The sequence below is a fragment of the Schistocerca americana genome, chromosome 4, assembly GCF_021461395.2.
Source record: "Schistocerca americana isolate TAMUIC-IGC-003095 chromosome 4, iqSchAmer2.1, whole genome shotgun sequence".
Taxonomy (NCBI): Eukaryota; Metazoa; Arthropoda; class Insecta; order Orthoptera; family Acrididae; genus Schistocerca; species Schistocerca americana.
Genome location: NC_060122.1, coordinates 398814829 through 398841861, shown reverse-complemented (window position 1 = coordinate 398841861; position 27033 = coordinate 398814829). Strand labels below are relative to the sequence as shown.

Below are 27033 nucleotides of genomic sequence, written 5' to 3'. Positions count from 1 at the left end.
GCTTGCTCTTTTCTCACATGATGTATTGAGAACTATGAATGACAGGCAACAGGTAGACTCCATATTTCTAGATTTCTGGAAAGCATTGGCATGGTGTCCCATTGCAGGCTCTTAAGAAAGGTACGAGCAAATGGAATAAGTTCACTGATATGTGAGGGGCTCAAAGACTTCTTTAATAATAGAACCCAGTCTCAACAGCAAGTGTGCATCAGAGACAAGGGTATCATCAGGAGTGCCCCAGGGGAGTGTGATAGGACTGCTGTCATTCTCTATGTACATGAATAATTTAACTGAAAGGCTAGGCAGCAATCTTCGGTTGTTTGCTGATGATGCTGTGTTGTATGGTAAGGTATCAAAGTTGGGTGGCTGTAGGAAGATACAAGACGACTTAGACAAAATTTCCAGTTGGTGTCATGAATAGCAGCTGGCCCTAAATGTGAAAAAATATAAGTTAATGCGGATGCGTAGGAAGATCAAACCCATATTGTTCAGATACAGCATTATTAGTATCCTGCTTGATGCAGTCAAGTTGTTTAAATGTCTGGGCATAATGTTGCAAAGTGATATGGGGTGCAACAATCATGGGAGACCTGTGGCAGGGAAGGTGAATGGTCAACTTTGATTTATTGGGAGAATTCTTGGAAAGAGTGGTTCATCTGTAAAGGAGACGACATATAGGACATTGGTGTGACTTATTCTTAAGTATTGCTCGAGTTTTGGAATCCATACTAGGTTGGATTGAAGGAAGACTTCGAAGCAATTCAGAGGTGGGCTGCTAGATTTGTTACCAGCACATTCGAAACAGCACTAAGTGTTATGGAGATGATTTGGGAACTCAAATGGAAATCCCTGAAAGGGAAACCGGTGTTCTTTTCAAGAAATACTATTGAGAAAATTTAGAGAACTGGCATTTGAAGCTGACTGCCAAACAATTCTACTGCCGTCAATACACATTGCGTGTAAGGACCACGAAGATAAGAAATGAGAAATTAGGGCTCATACAGAAGCATACAGATAGTCATTTTCCCCTTGCTCCATTTGCAGGTGGAAAAGAAAGGACTCAGGGTACCCACCACAATGCGCCGTATGGTGGTTTGTGGATTACCTATGTGGATGTAGATGTACTGAATGTTAGAATAAATGTTGCAATCTTTTCAGTCTTTTCCAATGTGCCATTGACTCTCCCCATATAGTTCTGCACTTGCATGACATCCATATTTTCCCATTCATTTCATAACTCCTCATGGTACATCTCCATTACATCAAAGCTGGTAACCACATCTTTACAGAAATTAAGGGTCTTATGCAATCCTTCCACAACAGAGTGGTCACCTAAGGCCTATCATCCCAGTAGCTTACATAGTTGATACAATGTGACAGGTGCAATTAGAAGTGTTCCATTATGAAGTTGTTTAACACTTTTTAAGGACCCAGCAAAGCCCTCCAAAACCTTGTAAATATACACTGATCAGCCAGGACATTATGAACACCAACCTACTATCAATAAAAATCCATCCAGGCAACAGCAGTGTCACCTGGCGAGGAATGACTGCTAGTCAGACACATGCACAGTGCATTTAGTGAGCATGCTGTCCATGTATAGAATGGGGAAGGCATACAATCTATCCAAGTTTGACCGAGGGCATATTGTGATGGCCTGGAGGCTCAGCACGGGCATTTTGGAAACTGCAAGACTTTTCAGTTCTTTGAGGAATGCTGTGGTGAGTGTCATCAGCGCATAGTAAAACCAAGGTGAAACCTGTCCAAACATCATGGGGTTGGGCGGCCACCTGTAATTACAGATATCAGATATTGTAGGTTGGGCAGACTGGTAACACAGGCCAGGTGGTGAACTGTGGTGGAACTAATATCAGACTTTAATGCTGGTCAGAGTGCAAGTGAGTGTGAACACTCAGTGCACCAAGCATTCCTAATGATGGGCCTCTGCAGCCAATGACCCACGCTTGTGCTAATGTTAACACCACGACGTCTGCAATTATGACTTAACTCACGACATGACCAATTACACCAGATATTGGTGCAGTGGCAAGGCATTCCATGCTCTAATGAATCCAGATACTTTCCTTCATCATGGAAATGGAAGGGCACAAATCTGTCATCTTCCAAGGGAACAGCTCCTTGACACCTGTAATGCAGGACAGAGACAAGTTGGCGGCAGTTTCATTATGCTCTGGGGAACATTTGCATTCGGCACCCATGAGTCCAGTGGAGCTCATGCAAGGCACCATGATGGCCAAGGAGTATCGTACAGTGGTTGCAGACCATGTACACCCCCTCATGTCAATCATGTTTGTCAATGGCAGTGGCATTTTTCAACAAGATAATGCACCATATCACAAGGCCAGGAGTCTGATGGAGTTGTTCGAGGTACACAGTGGTGTGTTCCAATTGATATGCTAGCCCCCAACTCACCACATCTGAACCCAATCAATTCATATGGAATGTGAATGAACGTGGTATCAGAGTTCATAGTCCCTCCTCCCCTTGGTTTACAGATGTGGTACCAACTTGCCCCAGTGACCTATCAAGGCCTCATTGCTCCCATGTTATGATGCATCACTGCTGTTATCCATGCCAAATGTGAACATACCGGCTATTAGGTAGATGGTCATAATATTCTGGCTGATCAGTGTAGAAAGGGAGACCTTCTCAATGGTTCCTTCTGCTATCTTGATTACAATGAAAGTGTTATGGCGTACTAGTGCCCTGTCATTATAATTCCGATACATTTTCTCAGGCAGACTGACTATATTTGCTAGGTGGGTGTAGGTACTACCTGATGGTACACCCATCCCATCACAAGTACATGTGAATTGAGGTCACTCCGTAGGGATCACATGCACTGTTAGAGAAACAAATGTCAAGTCAGACGGAGCCCCGCATGCCTGAACAAGCCTTATACAACTGGAGGCAGCAGGTGTCCCACAGGTTGCCCACTAGAGACTGATTTACCTCAACAGCCATTCACCTCATCAGTACTTAGCACACATTGAGGTTGAGAGGTTTTTATAGAGGACTTCCCTCGCAGTCCAGTTAGTGATGTCAATGCCCCCATTTCCTGAAACACACACAGTGTTTCAGTGCTACACATAACAATGGTCTCTGAAGTACACCAAGAATTCATGGTCAAAGAGGTCTGGCAGCAATGACCAGCCCAGGCTCAAGACATCCAGGGTTGCTGTACCTGCACCCAACCATTGCCAGTAGAGCTCTCTATGAAAAAACGCAGCCTTCTCTGCCCTAAGTTGTGGGACATTCTTTGTCATGTCCATCTGCTGAGATCTGTCCAGCTAGGGTGACCCAGCCAGTAGCTATGTCACTGCCAGCATAACCCTCAGTATCACTGAGCAAGCAAAACGTCCTGCCAGCTTTAATGGTGCCTACAGTAAGGCGATGTCTCCCAGGACGGTGAGTGTAGAGTCCCAAGATCTCTTAAGAGGCTTCTGCTAGATATTTCGTTATCATAATATTTTTATTGCATACTTTATACAATAAACAAATTGCTAGATCTTTGTTATCATAATATCCCCACTGCAAACCAGTGTACAGCAAACAAATTTTGCCCATAGCTACTTTCTTCCAGAAGATTATGCCTTAGGCTGATACTGAGTGAAGGCATGCAAAGCTCATAGCAAGCTAGGTGCTCTGTCTGTAGGTCAACACAAGGAGAAAGTCTTCTAAGGACAAAGCAAATATACCTGAGCATTTCACTCCGCTCACCAATGCACTGGTACCATATCAATTTATTACCATCTGGAAGCCTAAGAATTCCAAACACAAAGTTTCATTCAGAGTGTGCCAATTGATCTTTACTCCTGGTACCAGCAAGTCATTTTATTTGTTTGGAATATCACAATATAAGTATTAATAGTAGGAGGAGTGAATGTAACAACTCACCATATAGTTGAAGCATTGAGTCACTGACAGGCAAACAGACAAGAACAAAACATTGCTAAAGTGTCAGACAAAAGTAAAGGGTTTTATTGACAGACTGAAGCAAAGAAGGAATATTTATGGTTTAACATCCCATCACCTATGACCCACAAGGTCATTTAGAGACAGATTGTGAAGATCAGGGTAGGGAAGGGTAGAGAACAGAATTGGCTGTGCCCTTTACAAGGGAACCAACACAGCATTTGCCTGGAGCAACTCAGGGAAATCACAAAAAACCTGGATTTGAGTGGCTGGACAGGGATTTGAACCATCATTTACCTAAAGGTGAGTCCAGTGTGCTATCTACTGCTGCATTCTATGTAGGCATAACAACCAACAAGCTGTCTGTCTGTATGAATGGCCACTGACAAACTGTGGCCAAAAAACAACTGGACCACCCTGTTGCTGAAAATGCTGCCAAACATGATATCCCTTACCTCAATGACTGCTTCACAGCCTGTGCCATATGGATCCTTCCCACCAACACCAGCTTTTCTGAACTGCGCAGGTGGGAACTTTCCTACGTTCCCGTAACCCTCCTGCCCTCAACCTTCGTTAGTCACTGTCCTCACCCATCCAGCCCCTTCCATGTTCTCATTCCAGCACTACACAGCCGCCATTTCACCACCACACCCAGTCTTTTTATTTCTCTTCTTTCCGCTACTTATCCCCTTCCCCCTCTGCACCTTCTCTCCTGCCCTCCGTCTAAACTGCAGCACTTAACTGTCCACCACTCCCACCATACTATCCCTCCGCCTCTCTGCCCCAGCCTCCTCCTTAGCCCCACCCAGTCGCCACTCCCATCATGCTTTGGTGCTGCTGCTCACAATGTAGTTTTAGTTCTCTGAGACTGCAGACGTGTGTGCTAGTTGCGTTTGCATGAGTGTGTGTGTGCGTGTGTGTATGTGTGTGTACTGCTGACAAAGGCCTTTATGGCTGAAAGCTACAATTGCGTGAATCTTTTTGTTGTGCCTATCGCGACTCAGCATCTCCGCTATATGAAGAGTAGTAACTTTCCTTCTCTGGTATTGTTACATTGCATCCTAGATTTTCCATTGTTTGATTCACAAACATAAAAGTAACATTAAATGGGTGAATATAACATATGGAGACCCGCAAGATCATTAACCTGAATAAATAAGCTTTCAGTGACTTTTGCTGGTGATTCTAAATGTTTGTTGATGACACAAAATACTGATCAAGGTCCCAACTCATCCCTACCAGATGCAGCTTACATGGTAGAAGACCAGGCTGTAAATGGTTTACAGCTCACAGTTTGAATCTTAACCTCACAAGGCCTCATGTTTATGCGATTTCATTGATTTCAAACAAAGGGCAAAAAAAGGCCTCTATTTATTATTTACTTATTAAATTTTTCCATGTGATATGATATTACAGTGTGTGCTACCCAGATGTCAGACAAGACATGTTAATATTTACACTGGGTAAATCATGGTCTACAACACACTGCAACAAATTTAAATAAGATTTGCACTGCTGAATAGTTTATGTGTTGGACTTAAACATAATCAGCACATTTACTGTTATAGGTATTTGTTTTTAGAGAGTAGAAACAGTGGCACAGCAAATAAACTTATCAGAATACCATCATCAGAAATAGAAATTAACCCTGTGTAAAATTCCTTGGGGTCCAGTTGCACAATAAGTTAAATTGAATCAACACATAGAAAAACTAATTAAGTAACTCACTTCAGGATGTTTTGGCCTTATAATTTATAATTTCTTATTGTGTTGACATAAAGACAAATTTTGAATATTTTGCACATATTTACTCTTACTTAAAGTAAATGAGGTGTTTATTCAGAAGATGTGAGCAGCAATATTATTCTGTACATCTTGCAGGAACCTTTTTAAGGATCTTAAGAGTACTTACGCTCACTTTCCAATAAATATACTCCTTAGTTTTTGTTGTGGTTGATAATATATATCAGTTTAAGGTGAACTGTGATCTATGCAGTTGCAATACAAGATACAAAAATAATTTTTATATAAACATCACTCCTCATCTAGCTTTCAGAGTGGAGTTATGTACTCTGGTGTAAAGCTGCTGTCTAACACAAAGCAATACATCTGGAATCTCTACCGGTTAAAAAAAGAAATAAAATCATATCTCATAAGCACTCTTTCAACACATTATCTGAATATCTTGATTCATGGCTTGAAAAGTTCTGTTATGTACATGACAAGTAGCAGTGTTTGTTGTAAAGCTATGAGATAAGTAGTGATGTACTGTCAAGAAGACTCACTATCTCACTATTTAACAATGTGTACAACTATTTTCTTCAAAAATAATGTTATCATGTTAAAATTAAGCACTTAACAGGAGATAAACAGCAGCTATGTAGTAAAACTGAAGCGGTAGATGCTCTTTTCAATGCAGCAGCTTCCTTACTAACTTACATGATTAAATTTAGATTTTTTCTAAATCTAAATTTAAATTTAGATAAGGTAAGGTTTACAGATCAGGTTTCTATGATTTCTTTGTCTTATGTTAATGTACAGGGTATTTATATTTAAACTTTTGCTGCTTGATAGGGACCCTCATGAAAAATGTGTGACCTTAGGACAATGAAAATTCATGGAAACATTTGTAAGGACAAGCAGAAGAGAAATAAAAAACAAGCAATTGAAAGAAACACATTATTATTTCCACATGAGAGTGTAACATTTGTTAACTGCAAACCATGTTTATGTTACAGATTACAAATGTTGCTCAATGCGATGACTATCTCCATCTGCAACAGCCTGGATACCGTTTCACAATTGTACACAGCGTTTTTCAAATGGTGAACCATGGATTGTTCAGCTGTCATTACACAGCTCATGTAGTGTCTGAAGATCACACATTGTGTTAACCATTTTCAGCTATGGTAACAATAACTTCTTTGACAATTTGTGACACAATTACCCTTCAGCCTCTCCCAGGAGCAATTCCCAAATCACCCGTGAATTTGAACTTCCAAATCATGTTCTTCTATCCAGGTGCAGAAAGAGGGCCTCTTCACATTTCATTAATGTGTTGATACTCATGAATAGCAACAGCATTACTGCTTTTGTTTTGACAAAACAGCTTCACAAGTAAAGCTCTGCTCACCTTGTCCAGGCCCATGTTGACTGTCTGCAAGTATAATGCACACTGATGTTTCAACCTTACATCGCCGTGCCAGTACCGAGCCCTAAAAGGAAGTCATGACAATTTAACTCCTAACATCACACAGCCTGCAGCTCACAGATTCAACATAATTCCTAAAAAGTTGGGTACAGTATATAGTTTTCTGCCTACACTGCCTCAAGTAGCAAAAGTTTAATTATAATCACCCTGTACACACTGATGTGTTCCACATCTCTGAAGGTCCTTCCTCTTGATGTTATCTACGGAACATGATGACTATATGGATTTATGCAGCATTCTTGTTCTCAAGTTGTTTCACATTTTTGTTGTGCCACAAGCATCTATGTTTTGGCTCAATAATTCTAGAAATATTGTACCTTATCTGTTTTTATCATCAAGTACCCTGCTGCGCATTAAATTTATTCATTCTCCCTAGAAATTCTACAAACACTTAAAGGACTCAAATTTTATGACAACATATGCTTTAATGGGTTTAAAGATGAAACAGAAACAAGTCATGCGTGTTTGAAACAAAACAGAAACATCAAATCTGCTAAAAAGGGAAATGAAAATATTACTATTCATTTTGTGAATCAGAATGAGGAGCCAGACTCGATTCCATGTGACAAAGTTGACAGCAGAAGAAAACACAAATTATGAATTGGCCATTTGCTGGACTAGAAACAAAATAATAGCAATGCTTCCAGAATGAATACAACTACATACAAGTCCATCTCCAGCTACGGGTATCTCCAGTGACAGCTACAAAATTCAAGGCATACAAATAAGATTTTCACACCTTTGTCATTTCCTAAACCAGCTTTCTATTAAAAGTCTTATAATGGCCTGACTTTACGGCCAGTAAGTGGTAGCACAACTGATGAAGTAGTGTGAAGTATATACAAAGTACTATTAAATATTATGAACAATAAGAATACATAACAAAGATTTAATATGATTACATCCTCCAATGATACCTTTTGCTTTCTTTAATTTCTTTCAAATTCTCATAAGAGGAAAATGAACTTTGTTAACAGTAGGAAAACAATGGATGATTGATATTATAAGGGGAGTCAAATGAAAATAAGACTGTCAGAAAAAAGTAAGTAAACTGTTTATTATTTTGAAAGTAATTGCTATAACTGTTACATTTAGCCTGCTGTGAGACAAAATGGTCAATGCCTTCATGAAAAAATGTTTCTGATTGCCTGCAGAACCAACATTGTACCCAAGCAAAGAACTTCACCTGAAGCAAATCAACACCCACAAACATCTTTCTTCAGGGCCCCAAAAATATGGAAATCACATGGAGAGAGATTGAGACTGTGTGGAGGATGTGTAGGCCTTCACAGCAAAACTTCTGCAATGTAGTCAAAACAATCTGCCAACAAAATGCCTGACCACAAGCTGCCAACAGTGTTTCATGTACAATGCAGAAGATTTGCTGGGAAGCCCTTACACACTCTCTATACAGTCCCGATCTCTCCCCATGTGATTTCCATGTTTTCAGAGGCCATCAGTTTGCTTCAGACGAAGAGGTGCATGCCTGTGTATTATCCTGGTTCTGTAGGCAACTGCAAACATTTTCCCAAGAAAGCATTGATTATTCTGTCTCACAATGGGAGAAATGTATTAACAGTAGTGGTGATTACTTTTGAAATAATAAACAGTTTACTTACTTTTTTCCATGTGTCTCATTTTTATTTGCGAACCCCTTATAATAATCAGTAGATAGCAAGAAAAATGTGTCACCATATTATTACAATAACATATTTATTCATTCAGATAAAAAAAATTTAAAAATATGACAAATCCTCTTCTTCCATAATGCTACCCTCATCAGTAACTAAAACAAAATATTTCTCACAAATTATGGTATAACTTTTCCTTCTATGGAAAATGATGTAATACAAGAGAATTTGCAAGCAAATTACATATTCTTTCTCTTGCTTCTTTTTTCTGAGCCTTTGTTCCACTTCTATGCAAGGTCAGCAAGGTTGTGAAATGGATTTGGTATGATTAGTTTTAAGGGTGGCCAGATGTCCTTCCTGTTGCTACTGCATTACCCCAGAAGGAAATATGTGCACCACAACTGTCTGCATACAGTGTTATCCATGTGAAAGAGTGTGAATATTTTCTACATGTTTATGAATTATGTGAGGTGGAACTTGGGTACCAGCCAATATTCACCTAGTTGGATGGGGGAAACCATCTAAAAACCATATCCAGAATGGCTGGCACACTGGTCCTCATTGTAAATTCCCCAGAGGGATTTGATCCAGGGCCGGCACACCTGTCCAAGTCCTCGCAGTGGTGTGCTAACAAATGCGGCTACTTGTGCACGTCTGCAAGCAACTGACATAAAAATTAACAATATTAACAGTTACAAACCATTTTAAATGTATATAATTTGGTAGGAAAAACCCTGACTCTGATTATATCAGCATTTTTCAATGCCAGATATGATAAGATCCTTATGAAATGAAGAGGTACCTGTACTTGCTCCTTGTCCCTCATTGACACAGTCTGTTTACTTTCTGCATCCCATGCACGTGTTTCATTCACAATTGTGTGCCCATTTTCCAATTCTCTTCTCTGACGATCTGTTTCATATTTAATTGCATTGGCCACAGCTCTAACACTTCCAATGTTTTTAATTTCAGTACGAACACCCAATGGTTCACCACTTTGATGCAGAGACACATTTGCATCAACTCGTAAGGCACCCTCTGTTAGAGAATGAAGCTTTTTATTACACAGTTATTTCAATCATATGCAAATATTTATATCAGAAATGCAAGAGGATCATTTAGTTATGGGTGGTTAGAACATGAGCAAACAAATGAAGGCTCAGAAAAGATGTGTAAAAGTACAAAGCAAGGTCAAATCAAACACACAAGGATCATATTAACAATAAAAACTTACAATGGACATTAACACCAAAGATTCAAATTCCACAGTTACTTCAAATTCCTGTCTGGAAAGTGTCTTAATTTGAGATTCTGAGAGAAGCTGCCAGTTGCAGATGAGTGATATTTAATGTGTTTTTGTAGTTCCTGCACATGTGTACTTGTTTATGTTTCCACCATAAAACTTGTGGCAATTAGAAATTTTTGAGGGGTGTTATTAGTCGAAGCATTTGCCTTAGAACCAAGGGAAATCACCTCAAATTTTATCAGAGCTGGGGGACTGGAGCTATTTTGAATTTTTTTCTGGGTCACATCGTGTCTCAGATAAAAATACAAATACCTATTGTGTATAACTGTATGCATAAGAAAGTTATGTCAGTGATTTGTCCAATATGAGTGTCTTTAATGTCAACAAAATGCATTCTTGAGTGGTGGTGATGATGAGGATGATAATGTGTTGGTGTGAACATTTGACAGCAAAATCTTCAGTGCACGATTCATTCAGTGTCATATCTCGAGCTAATGTGTATTTGATGTGATTAAATTTACTAAAAAAGTATCATTCCCCTTGAAAAAAAAACTGTAAATTTACAAAGAGGCCATATAGTAAGCAAACTTACCTTCAAGAACACAAATAAAAGTAGAAAAAACTATCCAAGCTTTTGGACTGTTAGTTTCTTCCTCAGGTATGAAAGAGGGATAGATTGGAGAGGGTTAGACAGGAGCAACATGTCCCTCAGACCTCACACACACACACACACACACACACACACACACACAGAGAGAGAGAGAGAGAGAGAGAGAGAGGGGGGGGGGGCTAGTATGACATATTTCATATTTACAACAGAGAATAATTGATTGATTAAACATATTGTTTTATTTTCTTGTGACAATTATCACAAAAGCTTTGGAAGAAAAATAAAAGATGTAAAAGATAGCCAATAACAGACTAACAGTGCTCTTATTTTTATTATTAACTTGGTAATTCCCTTAGATATTAGTTTTGCACTTCAGAATATGTCTGTAAAATCTTTACACTTTATACCTTCCATCTTGCAGGAGCAAGTTCCTAGCCGCTGCAGTATTAGTACTAGTTCCTGGACTAGTGCAGCTGCCTCTTCACCATCATTAAGGTCTGGTTCAAATACTATTTCCATTAATGGTAACCCTGCTCGATTTAGGTCCACTAAACTCCTGAAACAGCACATTTTGCACATTGTACATAACTAGCGAATGAGAAAAGAAAAATACAAAGCACTTAAGATGAACTGTGAAATTCACAACCACAATAGTAGATGTAAAAATAGTTTCCATACACACTCAGTGCCCTTGTTTAGCATTAGAGAGAAGTTTTATATTCTGGCATAAAAGTTTATTGCATGCTGCAGGTGGGAATGAGGCACGAAAATGGAAATACCCAAATTTCAAAACCAAAGTAAAATAGCACATTATTTGCCACTACTACTACTACAATCTATCAGAATATTTGGACTAAAGGATGTAAAACCTAGTCAGCACATAAGATCATATGGAACATGTTTTCCTTCCAATTCAGACTGCTGACTATGACTTCTGAAAGCAGTAGTATTACATAACTGCTTAGTACAAAGTAGGAAATAAAACCAGCAGCTAAGAAATGGAAGAGGAGACTGGCTTTTTATCAGAGCAGCTGTTTTTGTTCTAATGCACATTAACATACCAAAATCTACAAGTAAGTCCCATGCCAACAGCCTTGCCACAGTAACAACACCAGGTTTCGTCAGTTAAGCACTAGCATGATGACATTTATGGAACATGATGTGTGAAAGAATGATATGTTTGAATGAATGATAGTCTAGATTAACTACATAGTCACAAATAGTTCTTTTCATTCTCGATCTACATAATATGATGAATGAATGAGTATTTTGCTTCAGTTTTTCAGTCGTAAGACTTCCTTTCATACATACTTGTGAAGTGCACATTGAATTAAAGATGGTGTGATATGCAATTTCTTGTTTGGCTCGTAGACTGTGGTGATATGTGAATGTAATGTTAGTTACTATTTATTTTCTACATCCAGATCTACATCTACATGGATACTCTGCAAATCACATTTAAGTGCCCGGCAGAAGGTTCATCAAACCATCTTCACAATTTAGTTTCAGAGTGCTAATACTTGAAGGGAGCCGTGTAATGGTCATAGCTTGTAAGGTTTGAAAGTACTTATGAGGGGGGAAAAAAAGGAAAAGAAACCAGATATAGTATAGAGTATCTGTCTGTGAACTAGATTTGTGGAACAAACCGAGAGAGGTAGTATAATAATAAGGATCTAGGGAGTAGACTTATTGTACATCCAGGATTATACTGGACAGTCCTAGTTTTTTGTTGGCGTCCAGAGTAATGTCCAGGTTGCAAAAATGTATAGAGTTTGAGGGTTTTATGACTGATGGGTGTTTATTTATTTTAGAACTATATGTTCAAAATTGCAGTTTTAAACATTCTCTCATAGCCATGTCTCTCTTAGATGACCTTGGAGCAAGCACTGATATCAATGAAAGAGCCATGGCCACTGGTTCTGCCACAACTTTTCACTTAATTATTTGGCAATATGGCAGGGGCAAGATATTTATATTGTTTCATGTATGAAGTAACTCATCTACATGGTTTTAATCATGTTATCTCTATTCATTTTTTGTGTCATCATTTAGCAGGACAAAAGAAAGTGTGTATGAGTGTGTTTAATGTAACCTGCAACAGGAATATAACTTTCTCATTGAGAATTTTATAATTTTTTCTGAAAAAAAGTCCTGCCTCATGAAAAATATAACTGAATAAATAAAGTTTCAGTAAAATGTTAAGACGTTCAGTAATTTCAAAAATATGTTCTCAGTTGAAGTCAAAGAAACATTGAAGTATGTCCTGTGATGAATTAAAAAAATGATAATATGTCCTGGGTTGGACCCAAAAAATATGGTAAGCCTAACTAGGAGCAGTATCTTTGACTACCAATCAAAAGTCCATGGGCCGTAAGTACAAAACTTACCACTACTTACATTTTAAATAAAAATCACCAGGAATGATGGCAATGGACTTCTAGTATAAGGAGTCTTCATCATTCTAGCAATGGTCTTGTCAAAGAAGGCAGAGGTGCAAACAGAGATTCAGTACACCATTTTTGGTTGGGGTGAGAAACTGCTCCTAAAGACAGAAGAATTACTAACAGTCAACAGGGCCGGAGAATGCAGAAGGTAATGTAAACTACTGCATTAAAGGCACCAAATGTTTATTCACAGACATGGGCTGTAATTGAGAAAAGTTTCATGATGATCTCCTTACTGGCATAAGGTCCCAGATTAGTCTTCCATTCTGCTCTCTGAAGAAGTACTGACAAGAGGGCAATGACCATGAGAAAAATGTAGGAAAAAAAATCAACAAAAGGATAACATTCTACCAGTCAGAATGAGAAACATCAGAAGTTTGAATATGGTAGAGAAGCTATAAAATCTGAAAAGGGAACACATAGGCTCAATCTAGCAATATCAGGAGTCATTTAAGTGAAATGGAAAGAACATAAGTAGCTTTGGTCAGATAAATATAGGGTTAATATCAACAGCATCGGATAATGGTATAAAAGAAGTATGATGGGTTAGGAATAGGAAGATAGGGCAAAGAGTGAGTTGCCATAAACAGTTCAGACACAGCATTTTTGTCATCAGAATAGACGGCAAACCAATGCTAGCAATGATAGTTTAGGTATACAAGAATACATCACAAGCAGAAAATTAAGAAATAGAGGAGACCACATGAGGGCACTGAACAGCTGACTCAGTACATAAACGAAGATAAAAATATTTGGTTGGTGCATAGTGTAGTGTAGTGTAGTGTTTTTTCATAAGTTTAATAAACACAAACGATATACACAACAGAGACTTCAGTCATCAATAATATATTCTCTTTCATTACTTACAACAGTCTACCAACACTGGGGTTAATTCTTGATTCCACAATTGTAGAAATGACACGATTTTGAGATGAGGAACTCATTGAGCCACGTTTGGAGCACATTTTCATCTAGAAAGGAAGTTATTCGACAGAGTGTGGAAAGGTGAAAATCTGCAGGCTCAAGATCAAGTGAAAACGGTGGGTGCAGAATGGCTTTCCAACCGAACTCCTGTATAGTGTTTTTTGTCAGTCTAGCAGAATGCGGGTGGGCATTATCTTGGAGGAACATCACTTCATGCAGTCTTCCTAGGTGTTGTTCTTGGATTGCATCTGCAAGATGTCTCATTTGGTGATGTTAAATGTCACCAGTGAGGATTACACCTCAGGGAAGCAATCTGTAGTACACCACACCATTGTAGCTCCACCAGATGCCTAAGATTATCTTTTGTGGATGCGTGAAGATCTTTGTATGAGAAGTCACTGATTTTTTTGGTCTCAATCATTCCTTTCCTTCCTTTATGTTAGCATTAAGATGCCATTTCTCATCACCAGTAATGATGCAGGACAGGAATGGCTGGTGTTTCTTATGAGCAAACTGATGATGAACAAGCAGAGATGCACATTTGGCCACTCACTGACTTCTGTGATTTTGGCTTAGAGCACGCTGTATCCATACACATAATTTTTGAATCTTCCCCACTGCATGCAAAGGATGCATGGTGGTGGAATGATTACAGTTCATCGCATTTGCCAGTTCTTGAAAACAACAACATGAATCATTGTGGATTAGTGCATTTAAACAATCTTCATCAAATCCCAAAAGTCTTCTCAAATGTGGAGAGTCACTAAACAATCCTCCTTAAAATGAGAAAAACATTTTCTTGCTGTGCTCTGTCCAACAGCATTATCCCCATGCACAAAGCAAATGCTTCTGGCTGCCTCCACTGTTATCATCCCTCTACGGAAATCAAACAGAAGAATATGTCAGAAATGTTCTGATTTCTCCACTTATCACTCCATTTTCTGGCATCCACTGCTCAATTCACTATCTCCAAATGACAAATGACAAAATAACAACATATAAACTTAAACAGCAACAGTGAACTACAAATAAAAAAAATTACAATCGATAAATAAACCCATAACAAACAGAAAACCAATGCACAAAACAAAAACCTAAAAACTTATGAACCAACCTAAATTGGCAGTCCTGCAGCCAGTCGACTAGCACGAGTTTTGGTGTTCCCGTAAAGATAAGTCATTTTAAATTATAAAAACAAATAGTTATGTGATAAATAGGTGTATTAGTGTGCCTTTTAAGTGTACCATTAAAGGTTTCATTTTTCTTAAGTAATATAGCAGAAAACGCAAAAAGATCATAGAGTCGTATTTTCTGTTTACGCTTTGCCGCAGCGAATCTATAGAATTTTGTTTAGTGTTCTTTGCTCTCTCCAGCAATTCAACTGTAGCGTACCTCTTCAGTATTTAACTCACATTTCCGGAAAGTAGCGTAAAGTTTAAGTTGTTGTTTCAGAAACTTTGCACTGTTGTCTTTGTTTACACACAGTCGCGTGTAGGCCAAATTTGTGGAACCATATTTTCGTGTTTATCTGTAATTTAACTGACTAACTGACTATTACATTTATCATGAGTGAAAAGTGCTTGACTTGCCATAGAATTGTTAGGTTGGGGCTTTGGTGTGACAGGTGCTGTAGTTTTTTCCATGTGGGTAACTGTAGTGGTGTGGGAATAGGGGAAGTAAATGAGACTCATCAGTGGTTTTGTAGGATATATAGTAGTGATAGGAAGATACAAGACCAGGAGGGGAAAATTTTTGCCCTTCAGGCTGAGTTAGACAAGGCCAGGGGAGATCTTGACAGGTTAAGGAGGGAGAAGGGTAAAGAGAGGTGGGAAGTGGCAACAGGCAACAGAGGAACAGGCCTAGAACTTTGTCTGACAGCTTCATGGTGAATGTAGAAAATAGATTTGACCTGTTGCTTCAGTTAGAAGCTGGTGAGCCTCAAGCAGTTGCAGGCGTAGACAGGGCACAACAAACTTTCAGCAGCAAATTGAAAAATAAAAATGTAGGGAAATCAGCAAAGAGAAAGAAAGTGTTGTTGTTAGGTAGTTCCCATGGAAGAGGTGTTAGCCAACTTTTGCAGGATGGACTACGATCAGAATACCAGGTCACCAATTTTTTTAAACCTAGTGCTCATTTGGAGCGGGTAACAGAGGATTTAGGTTCACTCTGCAAAGATTTACTAAGGAAGACAACGTGGTTATAGTGGGTGGGGCAGGTAATAGTATCAACAGAGATCCTGGATACAGTATAGAGTGTGATCTGGCAAAGATCACATTAGCATCAAAGCATACTAGTGTTGAGTTTGTATCTGTTCTTGGGCGCCATGACTGACCTCATTTGAACTCTTCTGTCGTGAGAGTTAATTTGAAGTTGGAACGGCTACTTATGTTGGGTGCCAGGGTCACACATTGGTGTGGTTCCTGTTGATTCTCTCAATAGGTGGGATTACACTAGGCATGGCCTTCACCTCAACAGGAAAGGGAAGGGTAAATTGGCTGGGAAAATAGCAGGAAAAAGTTAAAATGGGTGAGGCACTGTCGTGAGTGATAAAATACCAGTGGTTATAGGGTTCAGAAAAGATCCATTTTTAGGGTATGGAGGACAGAAAGAAACCAAATTTTAAGAGAGGTTAGGACTGAGACAAACCTTCAGTTTGAGAAAGAAACCAAAAAATATAATTCTAGCTTATTACATCAGCATAAACAGCTATTGGTTAAGAATTTTCAACAGTCAGCAGATATTTCAACTCTACCCAATTTCAACTCAGGCAATGTGAAATGTCAGCTATCTTTATTGCATCAAAATTTCGAGGACTGAGAAATAAAATTAATGAATTAATTATCTGCATAGATGAATTAGAGTCTTCAAACCCAGCTGACATAATCTCCCTCTCTGAACATCATGTGACCACTGGTACAGAACTTTTAAGTCTTACAGGGTTTAGATTAGCATCTCACTTTTGTAGAGCAGAAATGGAGAAAGGAGGAGTTGCCACATTCATCAGGAACTGTCATAAATTTAAGAACATAGACATTCATAAATTTTGCCTAGAACAGCATATGGAAGCATATGCAAAAGAAGTAGAATTTCACAAAAAGTCCTTCATAATATTAAGTGCATATCGAAAACCTGCAGGAAACTTCAATCTGTTCATAAACCACTTTGAAGCTGTACTGGCCCATTTAACAACCAAAAACAAAGAAATAGTGGTTGCTGGTGATTTCAATGTAGATTTCCTTAAAAACTTTCCTCAATAAGAACTTATTTGAATTAGTAACACTATCATTCAACTTAATTCCCACTGTAAAGTTCCCCACTACGGTAGCCAATTGTTCACAAACAGCCATTGATAATATCTTTATAGAAAAGTCCAATGAACAAAATTATATTACAAAACCAATAGTCAATGGTCTCTCAGACCATGACATACAGTTCCTTCTGTTAAATGTTAATGCTGAACAGGATATAAAATCTTTTAAATCTGAGCTCAAGAGCTTAATCAATAAGCCAAAAATTGATTATTTTAGGACACTCCTCAGAGACATTCACTGGAATGATGTTTACACTGCTCATGGCATGAATGAAAAATATAACACTTTTGCTAATAAAGTGCTTACCTTATTTGAACACTGTTTTGTCCCAAAACTATCCAAGGTTAGAGCAAAGTCTACAAAGAAGCCATGGATTACTCAAGGAATAGGGGTATCTTGTAAAACAAAAAGAAAACTGTATCAGTCAATCCGAAACAGTTCTGATGTTGATGCTATAGCACATTACATGAAATACAGCAAAATATTAAAGACTGTAATACGGACATCAAATCAAATATATTACAAGGAAAAGATAGTCATATCAGATAACAAAATAAAGTCTATATGGGATACAGTGAAGGAGGAGACTGGTAGAACCAGACATGAAGAGGGACAAATAGCATTACGAGTAAATGATACATTGGTGACAGATGTGTATAGTGTTGCAGAACTATTTAACAAAATTTTATAACTGTTACTGAAAAGATGGGGTTGTCAGGTTCTGTGGATGCTGCTATGGAATACTCCAGACCAGACATTTCAAGTAACTTCCATAATATGAATTTGACCCTCACTAGCCCAGCAGAAATAATTTCCATCATAAAAATCTTTAAAATCAAAAACATCTAGAGGGATGATGAAATATGAACAAAGTTAATTAAAGAATGTGATTCTGAGTTAAGTAACATACTAATCTATCTGTGTAACCACTCATTTATCAGTGGAATATTTCATGAATGGTTGAAATATGCTGAAGTTAAGCCATTGTTTAAGAAGGTACATCAAACTTCCGTCCAATTTCACTCCTGCCAGAATTCTCAAAAATTTTAGAAAAAGTAATGTACAATCAGCTTTATAACCATCTTATCTCAAATAACATACTGTCAAAGTCACAGTTCGGATTTCTAAAGGGTTCTATTGAGAAGGCTATCTACACTTACAGTGAAAATGTGCTTAATTCACTAGACAAAAAATTGCAGGCAACTGGTATATTTTGTGATCTGTTAAAGGCATGTGACTGTGTAAATCACAATATCTTTTTAAGTAAATTAGATTATTGTGGTGTAACAGGAAAAGCTGCAAAATGGTTCAAATCTTATATCTCTGGCAGGAAACAAAGGGTGTTATTAGGAAAGAGACATGATATCAGGCATCATCCAACTGGGAACTAATTACATGTGGGGTCCCACAAGGTTCCACTTTAGGATCCTTACTTTTTCTTGTGTATACCAACGACCTTTCATCAGTAACATTACTAGATGCCAAGTTCGTTTTGTTTGCCAATGATACAAACATTGCAATAAATAGCAAATCAAGTGTAGTCTTAGAACGATCAGCTAATAAAATATTTGTGGACATTAATCACTGATTCCTAGCCAATTCTTTATCACTAAACTTTGAAAAAACACACTACATGCAGTTCAGAACTTGTAAGGAGTGTCCCATGAGTATATGCCTAACATATAATGACAGGCAGATAGAAGAAGTGGACAGTGTGAAATTCTTGGGATTACAGCTTGACAATAAATTCAACTGGGAGGAGCACACCACACAACTGCTGAAGCATCTTAACTAATCTCTATTTGCAATGTGAACTGTGTCAGACATAAGGGATATAAAAATGAAAAAGCTGGCATACTATGCTTACTTTCATTGCATAATGTCAGATGGGATTATTTTTTGGGGTAATTCATCAAGCCAAGCTAAAGTTTTCCAGGCACAAAAATGTGCAGTCTACTGCTTCCCAATATATTTATTCCTTAATGAAATTTGTCATTAAAAATATATCACTTTTTCAAATCAACAGCTCCATACATGGAATCAGCACTAGAAATAAGAATAATCTTCACAAGAATTTAAAGTCACTTACTCTTGTACAAAAAGGTGTGCATTATTCAGGAACACACATTTTCAATAACTTGCCAGCAGCCACAAAAAGCTTAACAAACAATGAAATTCAGTTTAAGAGAAGCCTAAAGGATTTATTGGTGGCCAACTCCTTCTACTCTATTGATGAATTTCTCAGCAGAACCAACTGGTTTTTTGTGCATCTCTCTCTCTCTCTCTCTCTCGCCCCCTCTCTCTCTCTCTGCACAATTTTAGTGCAGTAATGTGTTCTTTGTAAATAAGTGTGTGTGTGTGTGTGTGTGTGTGTGTGTGTGTGTGTGTGTGTGTGTAAATGCAATCTAACTTCCGCACCATTTCAGTGCAGTAATATGTTCATTGTAAATAAGTATTATAGTAGTTCTATTACATGTTTATTACCTTATAAATAAAAAAAATTCAATGCATTAGTGTTTTGTATTGAGCAAGCAGTAAAGGAAACAAAAGATAAGTTCGGAGTAGGTATTAAAATCCATGGAGAAGAGGTTCGCCGATGACATTGTAATTCTGTCAGAGACAGCAAAGGACTTGGAAGAGCAGTGGAATGGAATGGACAGTGTTTTGAAAGGAGGGTATAAGATGAACATTAACAAAAGCAAAATGAGGATAATGGAATGTAGTCGAATTAAGTCGGGTGATGCTGAAGGAATTAGATTAGGAAATGAGACACTTCAAAGTAGTAAAGTTTTGCTATTTGGGGAGCAAAATAACTGATGATGGTCGAAGTAGAGAGGATATAAAATGTAGACTGGCAATGGCAAGGAAAGTGTTTCTGAAGAAGAGAAATTTGTTAACATCAAGTATAGATTTAAGTGTCAGGAAATCGTTTTTGAAAGTATTTGTATGGAGTGTAGCCGCATTTGGAAGTGAAACATGGACGATAAATAGTTTGGACAAGAAGAGAATAGAAGCTTTCGAAATGTGGTGCTCCAGAAGAATGCTGAAGATTAGTTGGGTAGATCACATAACTAATGAGGAGGTATTGAATAGAATTGGGGAGAAGAGGAGTTTGTGGCACAACTTGACCAGAAGAAGGGATCGGTTGGTAGGACATGTTCTGAGGCATCAAGGGATCACCAATTTAGTATTGGAGGGCAGGGTGGAGGGTAAAAATCGTAGAGGGAGACCAAGAGATGAATACACTAAGCAGAATCAGAAAGATGTAGGCTGCAGTAGGTACTGGGAGATGAAGAAGCTTACACAGGATAGAGTAGCATGGAGAGCTGCATCAAACCAGTCTCAGGATGGAAGACCACAACAACAAAGTGTTTGTAAAATGATTCTTTCATATAGTGATCATTTTAAAAAAATTAAAAAATAAAAGAAGAAGAAGAAGAGAGAGAGAGAGACGATCATCCTACTTGGGGCCTGTGGAAGGTAGATTAGCTTATTTATTTCAGTTGTAAATATTTGTCATGTATTATTGTTTTTCTGACATGCTCTACATCCTGGAGGACCTCCTCACTATGGATCAACTGGAATGAAAGTAAATCTAATCTAATCTAATAATCATGGGAGACTGCAATGCTGTAGTAGAGGAAGGGGTAGAAGTCCAAGATACAAGAGAATATGGACTTAGTTGAGGGAATGAGAGAGAAGAAAAACTCTTTGAGTGCTGCAGTAAGTTTCAGGGTAATAGTAAATTGCTGTTCAAGAAACACCATTCAAAAACTATACAGGTTTAGGCAGGCTACACTTGGAAAAGGCCAGGAGACTTGGGAAGACACATCACGGTAAGAGATTCTGAAATCAGATATTGGAGTCTAAGGTATACCTAGGAGCAGATATACACTTAGATCACAGTTACATAATGATTAAGAGTAGGCTGAAGTTTACGAGAACTGTCAGGAAAAATCATAATGTGAAGAGGTGGGGTACTGAGATATTGAGGACTAATGATGTGTATTTGAAATCCTCTGATGCTGTAAATTCTGTGAGAATGAATACCACAGTCCCAGCAGTTCTGTTTTAGAGGAATGGACATCCACTAATAGAGCAATCACAGAAGTTGGACTGACACTGAAAGCACAAAGAAGGTAATTGCGAAGAAACCTTGGGTGACAGGAGAAATATTTCAGCTTATCAGTGGAATATAAGTGGCACAAGTTTGCAGGGAGCAAACTGTCATTGGTAAATGGAGAAAGCCTTTCAGCTAAGACCGCTGGTATTTTTATTTTATTTCACAATGATTAGCTTAGAAAGAATCTTGTTGTCATCATCATATCTTCAGAAAATTTTTATTAATAACCATATATTGCAGCAAAAAAGTATGCTCATTGTATTGGTGATATGTATGCACGTTAATAAGAATTTTCTGAAGATCCAATGAAAGCAAGATTGTGTTGAATCCAGTTTTTGTGAAAAAAAATAAAAATACCAAGTGATCTTGGCAGCAAAAGATAATCGATGAAAGAAGGAAATCCATGAAATGTTTATGAAAAGAAAGGAATATGGCAATGTAAGCCATTTAGAAACAAAACCAATAGGAAATACAGGGGAGCTAAAGCAAATTGCCTGCAAAAATGTGAAAAAAAAACTAAAAGCAAAAGGTAATTTGAAAGACAGATTCAGCATCTAGAAGAGTTAAAATACATTTTATGAGACAAAATGCAAAGCTATCAGCAACCAGAGTGCAAAGCTGTTTAACTGTTAAACATAAATGAGAAAGACAATAGGTGGAAAGAATACATCCAGGGTCTCTAAAAGTCAGAGGAAGTGTCTGACATAATATCAGTCAGAGACTGGTGACAACACAACCACAACCACAGCCCCAGTCCCTCCCTCAGCCCAAAAAAACGGGGATACTTCTGGAAGGATGAGAATTTGAATCACATTCCTCCTTAATGTGAGTCCAGTGGTTTAACCACTGAGTCATCATGCTCAGTGTTGATTACAAGAATTGAAGGCATTAATTATTTTAAAATGAGTATGTCTTCTGAAAGTAGAGGGGGGAATGTTTCAAGTGTAAAAATTGACAATTGTGTGATTGTAAGTACTGTTCTATAGGTTTAACATCTACTGAAGTGCATTACTGGCAGACAGTAAGGCAAAGGGTTGTCTCCCTGGAAACATACAAGTGAAGAGAGCAAGGAAAAATACCAGCAAATGTGTTAGTTGAATCATTCAAGAAAAATTCAAGGGAAGTGCCATATTTTTGTCTTCAGTTCTATCTATGGAAACTGTTCAGAAACATGGAATTGACATGTTTTTGGAAAGCTTGCCATGTTTTTGAAAGCATGACAATATCAATGAACACATTTGGAGAGTGTACTGACTGGCAGTTGTGGCACTGAAAACAGAGCAGGTGACTTGGGTCGTACAGCTCTGATCTCATGCCTTGTGTCACACTGGAATCTTGCCTTAGGCATTCTCTGGCATTCTGTTAATTCTTGGAATGCTAGGTTTGCAAGGCATGGAGGTTCTGTATACTTTTGGAAAGTAGGAAAGAGTTATTGAAAGACCGAGCCTGTGAGGCAGTGAATGAGAAGTGCCTGTGAGAGTGTAACCTATGAAAGGTGTATGGGTCGGTGTACAAGATTTGGTCCAGTATACAGTTTTAATTTGTCAGGAACTTTCATAACAGTAAACACTTTACAACAAAATGAAAGAATCATTCAGTGTAAATACTGTCAACACATTGGAACTATGTAATCAGTTGACTATCTACCAATTTCAGACATGTTCTCTCTGAAGTCAATCCACAATAAGAGAATCTAACCAAGTTCCCTTGGGAATATCTCTGAGCTATTCTGCATCTAACTTTTTACTAAGGAACTGAATAAAGATTATCTACATCTACATCTACATGATTACTCTGCAATTCACAATTAAGTGCTTGGGAGAGGGTTTATCGAACCACAATCATACTATCTCTCTACCATTCCACTCCCGAACAGTGCGCGGGAAAAACGAACACCTAAACCTTTCTGTTCGAGTTCTGATTTCTCTTATTTTATTTTGATGATCATTCCTACCTATGTAGGTTGGGCTCAACAAAATATTTTTGCATTCGGAACAGAAAGCTGGTGACTGAAATTTCGTAAATAGATCTCGCCGCGACGAAAAACGTCTTTGCTTTAATGACTTCCATCCCAACTCACGTATCATATCTGCCACACTCTCTCCCCTATTACATGATAATACAAAACGAGCTGCCCTTTTTTTGCACCCTTTCGATGTCCTCCGTCAATCCCACCTGGTAAGGATCCCACACCGCGCAGCAATATTCTAACAGAGGACGAATGAGTGTACTGTCAGCTGTCTCTTTAGTGGACTTGTTGCATCTTCTAAGTGTCTTGCCAATAAAACGCAACCTTTGGCTCACCTTCCCCACAATATTATCTATGTGGTCTTTCCAACTGAAGTTGTTCGTAATTTTAACACCCAGGTACTTAGTTGAATTGACAGCCTTGAGAATTGTACTATTTATCGAGTAATCGAATTCCAACAGATTTCTTTTGGAACTCATGTGGATCACCTCACACTTTTCATTATTTAGCATCAACTGCCACCTGCCACACCATACAGCAATCTTTTCTAAATCACTTTGCAACTCATACTGGTCTTCGGATGACCTTACTAGACGGTAAATTACAGCATCATCTGCGAACAACCTAAGAGAACTGCGCAGATTGTCACCCAGGTCATTTATATAGATCAGGAACAGCAGAGGTCCCAGGATGCTTCCCTGGTGAACACCTGATATCACTTCAGTTTTACTCGATGATTTGCCGTCAATTACTATGAACTGTGACATTCCTGACAGGAAATCACGAATACAGTCGCACAACTGAGACAATACCCCATAGGCCCGCAGCTTGATTAGAAGTCGCTTGTGAGGAACAGTGTCAAAAGCTTTCCGGAAATCTAGAAATACGGAATCAACTTGAGATCCCCTGTCGATAGCGGCCATTACTTCGAGCGAATAAAGAACTAGCTGCGTTGCACAAGAACGATGTTTTCTGAAACCATGCTGATTACGTATCAATAGATCATCCCCTTCGAGGTGACTCATAAAGTTTGAATACAGTATATGCTCCAAAACCCTACTGCAAACCAACGTCAATGATATAGGTCTGTAGTTTGATGGATTACCTCTACTACCCTTCTTAAACACTGGTGCTACCTGCGGAATTTTCCAATCTGGAGGTACAGATCTATCGGTGAGCGAGCGGTTGTATATGATTGCTAAGTAGGGAACTATTGTATCAGCGTAATCTGAAAGGAACCTAATCGGTATACAATCTGGACCTGAAGACTTGCCCGTATCAAGCGATTTGAGTTGCTTCGCAACCCCTAAGGTATCTACTTTTAAGAAACTCATACTAGCAGCTGTTCGTGTTTCTAATTCTGGAATATTCCATTTGTCTTCCTTGGTGAAGGAATTTTGGAAAACCACGTTCAATAACTCTGCTTTAGCAGCACAGTTGTTGGTAACAGTACCATCGGCACTGCGCAGTGAAGGTACTGACTGCGTCTTGCCGCTTGTGTACTTTACATACGACCAGAATTTCTTTGGATTTTCTACCAAATTTCAAGACAATGTTTCATTGTGGAACCTATTAAAGGCATCTCGCATTGAAGTCCGTGCCAAATTTTGCGTGTCTGTAAATTTTATCCAATCTTCGGGATTTCACGTTCTTCTGAACTTTGCATGCTTTTTCCGTTGCCTCTGCAACAGCGTTCAGACCTGTTTTGTGTACCATGGGGGAACAGTTCCATCTCTTACCAATTTATGAGGTATGAATCTCTCAACTGCTGTTGCTACTATATCTTTGAATTTGAGCCACATCTCTTGCTTGGGTAGCTCAGTTGGTAGAGCACTTGCCCACTAAAGGCAAAGGTCCCAAGTTCAAGTCTCGGTCCAGCACACAGTTTTAATCTGCCAGGAAGTTTCATATCAGCACACACTCTGCTGCAGAGTGAAAATCTCATTCAGAATCATCCTTGTGCCACAGTGAGGGCCATCGGTCTGTCGCCGCTGCCTTCACCTCCACCCTCGGCACCTGTTCCGGCACCCTCATCACGTGTCCTGGCCTCCCTGAGTCAGACCCACTCCTCCTTGTGGAAGTCATCATCTCTTTCCTCTCCTGGGTCCAGCACCCTGATGCATGCTGCTCGCCCTTGCCGTTGATGCGTTACTGCACTTCCACCACCAACTGGGCCTTAACCATTGGGTTCTTCAGCACTGGCAACCCTGGTGTCTCCATCTGAGCACCCTGTGGCCATCAACCTCATCACACTTCTGCCACATCAAGTGCCAAACATCAAGATGCTGGCAGCACCCTTATTGCTGGTCATCCATTGTGGTCTTTGAGGGGGACCGGGGGCACATGGAAGTGTCATTTATCACTACAATGCCTGCATCAGAGGAGCACTCTTTCCCCAAGAGGAGAGGGGTGTACAACCCTTTACACAACACTTGGCTACATGCCATGGCAGGTGTGCTACACTTGAAGCATTCTGGCCACTGAAGGCCACCTGCAGTGGGTTGCAAGGCTAGTGCACATGGCAAGACATCCACAGTACTACCTACTGGAGCCCTCCTCTATATAAAGATAGTGCAGCTTCTCAGATTGTACTATAGCTTATTGCACTGTTTCTACATTTGTTGTTTACTTGAATATGGATCAATAAACTTATGTTCTTAGAGGCCAAATAATTGGTTGTGTCTAGTGTTACACAACTACAGGCAGACAACAACTACTGACAGATCTGTCTTATTCTTCAGGCTTGCTGAGAGCTAAAGCTTTTACGTAACAGCTGTACTAGGAAAGCATGTATCAAGTGCAGAACATTCATAAGTGAATATTTATCTCACAAATAAAATAAAAATAATTATTTTGTCATTAGTTCAAGAAATTCTACAAGGAAGTGTGATTGGTAATATTAAACAATGATAACAAATCACACATTTAGCAGTGTTAATAAAGTCCCTTGCATCTGACTCCACTGATATGACACTAAGGACGAAAGAGAGGATGCGATTTGTGACACTGCCATACACAGACACTCAAACTGAGAGCAAGAAAGTATCCAAACTGAATATTATTAAGGCAGTCCCTTCACCTATTATCCTTCATAACATGTCTCATTGGTTTACACACAAACAAATGAATGATATCTTAGAAAATTGTATTTTTATGGTGGAGAAGTATTTTTATTAAACAAGCAACAAAAAATATCTGTAGCTTCAGTACAACTCAAAACATATTTCAGTGAAACACAATGAAGTGATTAAGGCTTTTTCACTTCATTAGACTCAGCCTCAGAGACTGAGGTCATCAGTCAGAAATTTGCAATGTCACACTCAAAATGATTGAACTATTTTATGATAATTCTAAATAAAGACAGTAGGTTAAAAAGGGGTTTCTGTGCCCTCTGCACTAAGGAGAGTTTTCAGTTTTGCCAATGACAATAACTTTTTGCTCTCTTATAAATAACTGCTTGAAATAATTCTGCTCAAACTGATGACATAAGTGTTTTATAGAGATATGCCCCAAGCATTCTTTGGAGACTTGATAACTGAGTATTAACCATAAATCTCTTCAAACAGTTACTTTTACCAGCAAGATACGGTACTCTTTAATGACTTTGTGCCAGACAATACCTATTAAT

General features: G+C 38.6%; 1 protein-coding gene across 2 annotated transcripts in view; it reads right to left on the bottom strand.

The window, feature by feature from the left end:
- LOC124612882 (glutamyl-tRNA(Gln) amidotransferase subunit B, mitochondrial) overlaps positions 1 to 27033 on the bottom strand; it is a 121285-nt gene that overhangs the window by 27281 nt on the left and 66971 nt on the right. For both annotated transcript variants that reach the window (XM_047141330.1, XM_047141329.1), the window contains 2 exons: positions 11042 to 11190; positions 9581 to 9816 (listed from right to left, as the gene is read on the bottom strand). In XM_047141330.1, coding sequence (XP_046997286.1) covers positions 9581 to 9816; positions 11042 to 11190 — 385 coding nt within the window. The remainder of the gene's footprint in view (positions 1 to 9580; positions 9817 to 11041; positions 11191 to 27033) is intronic.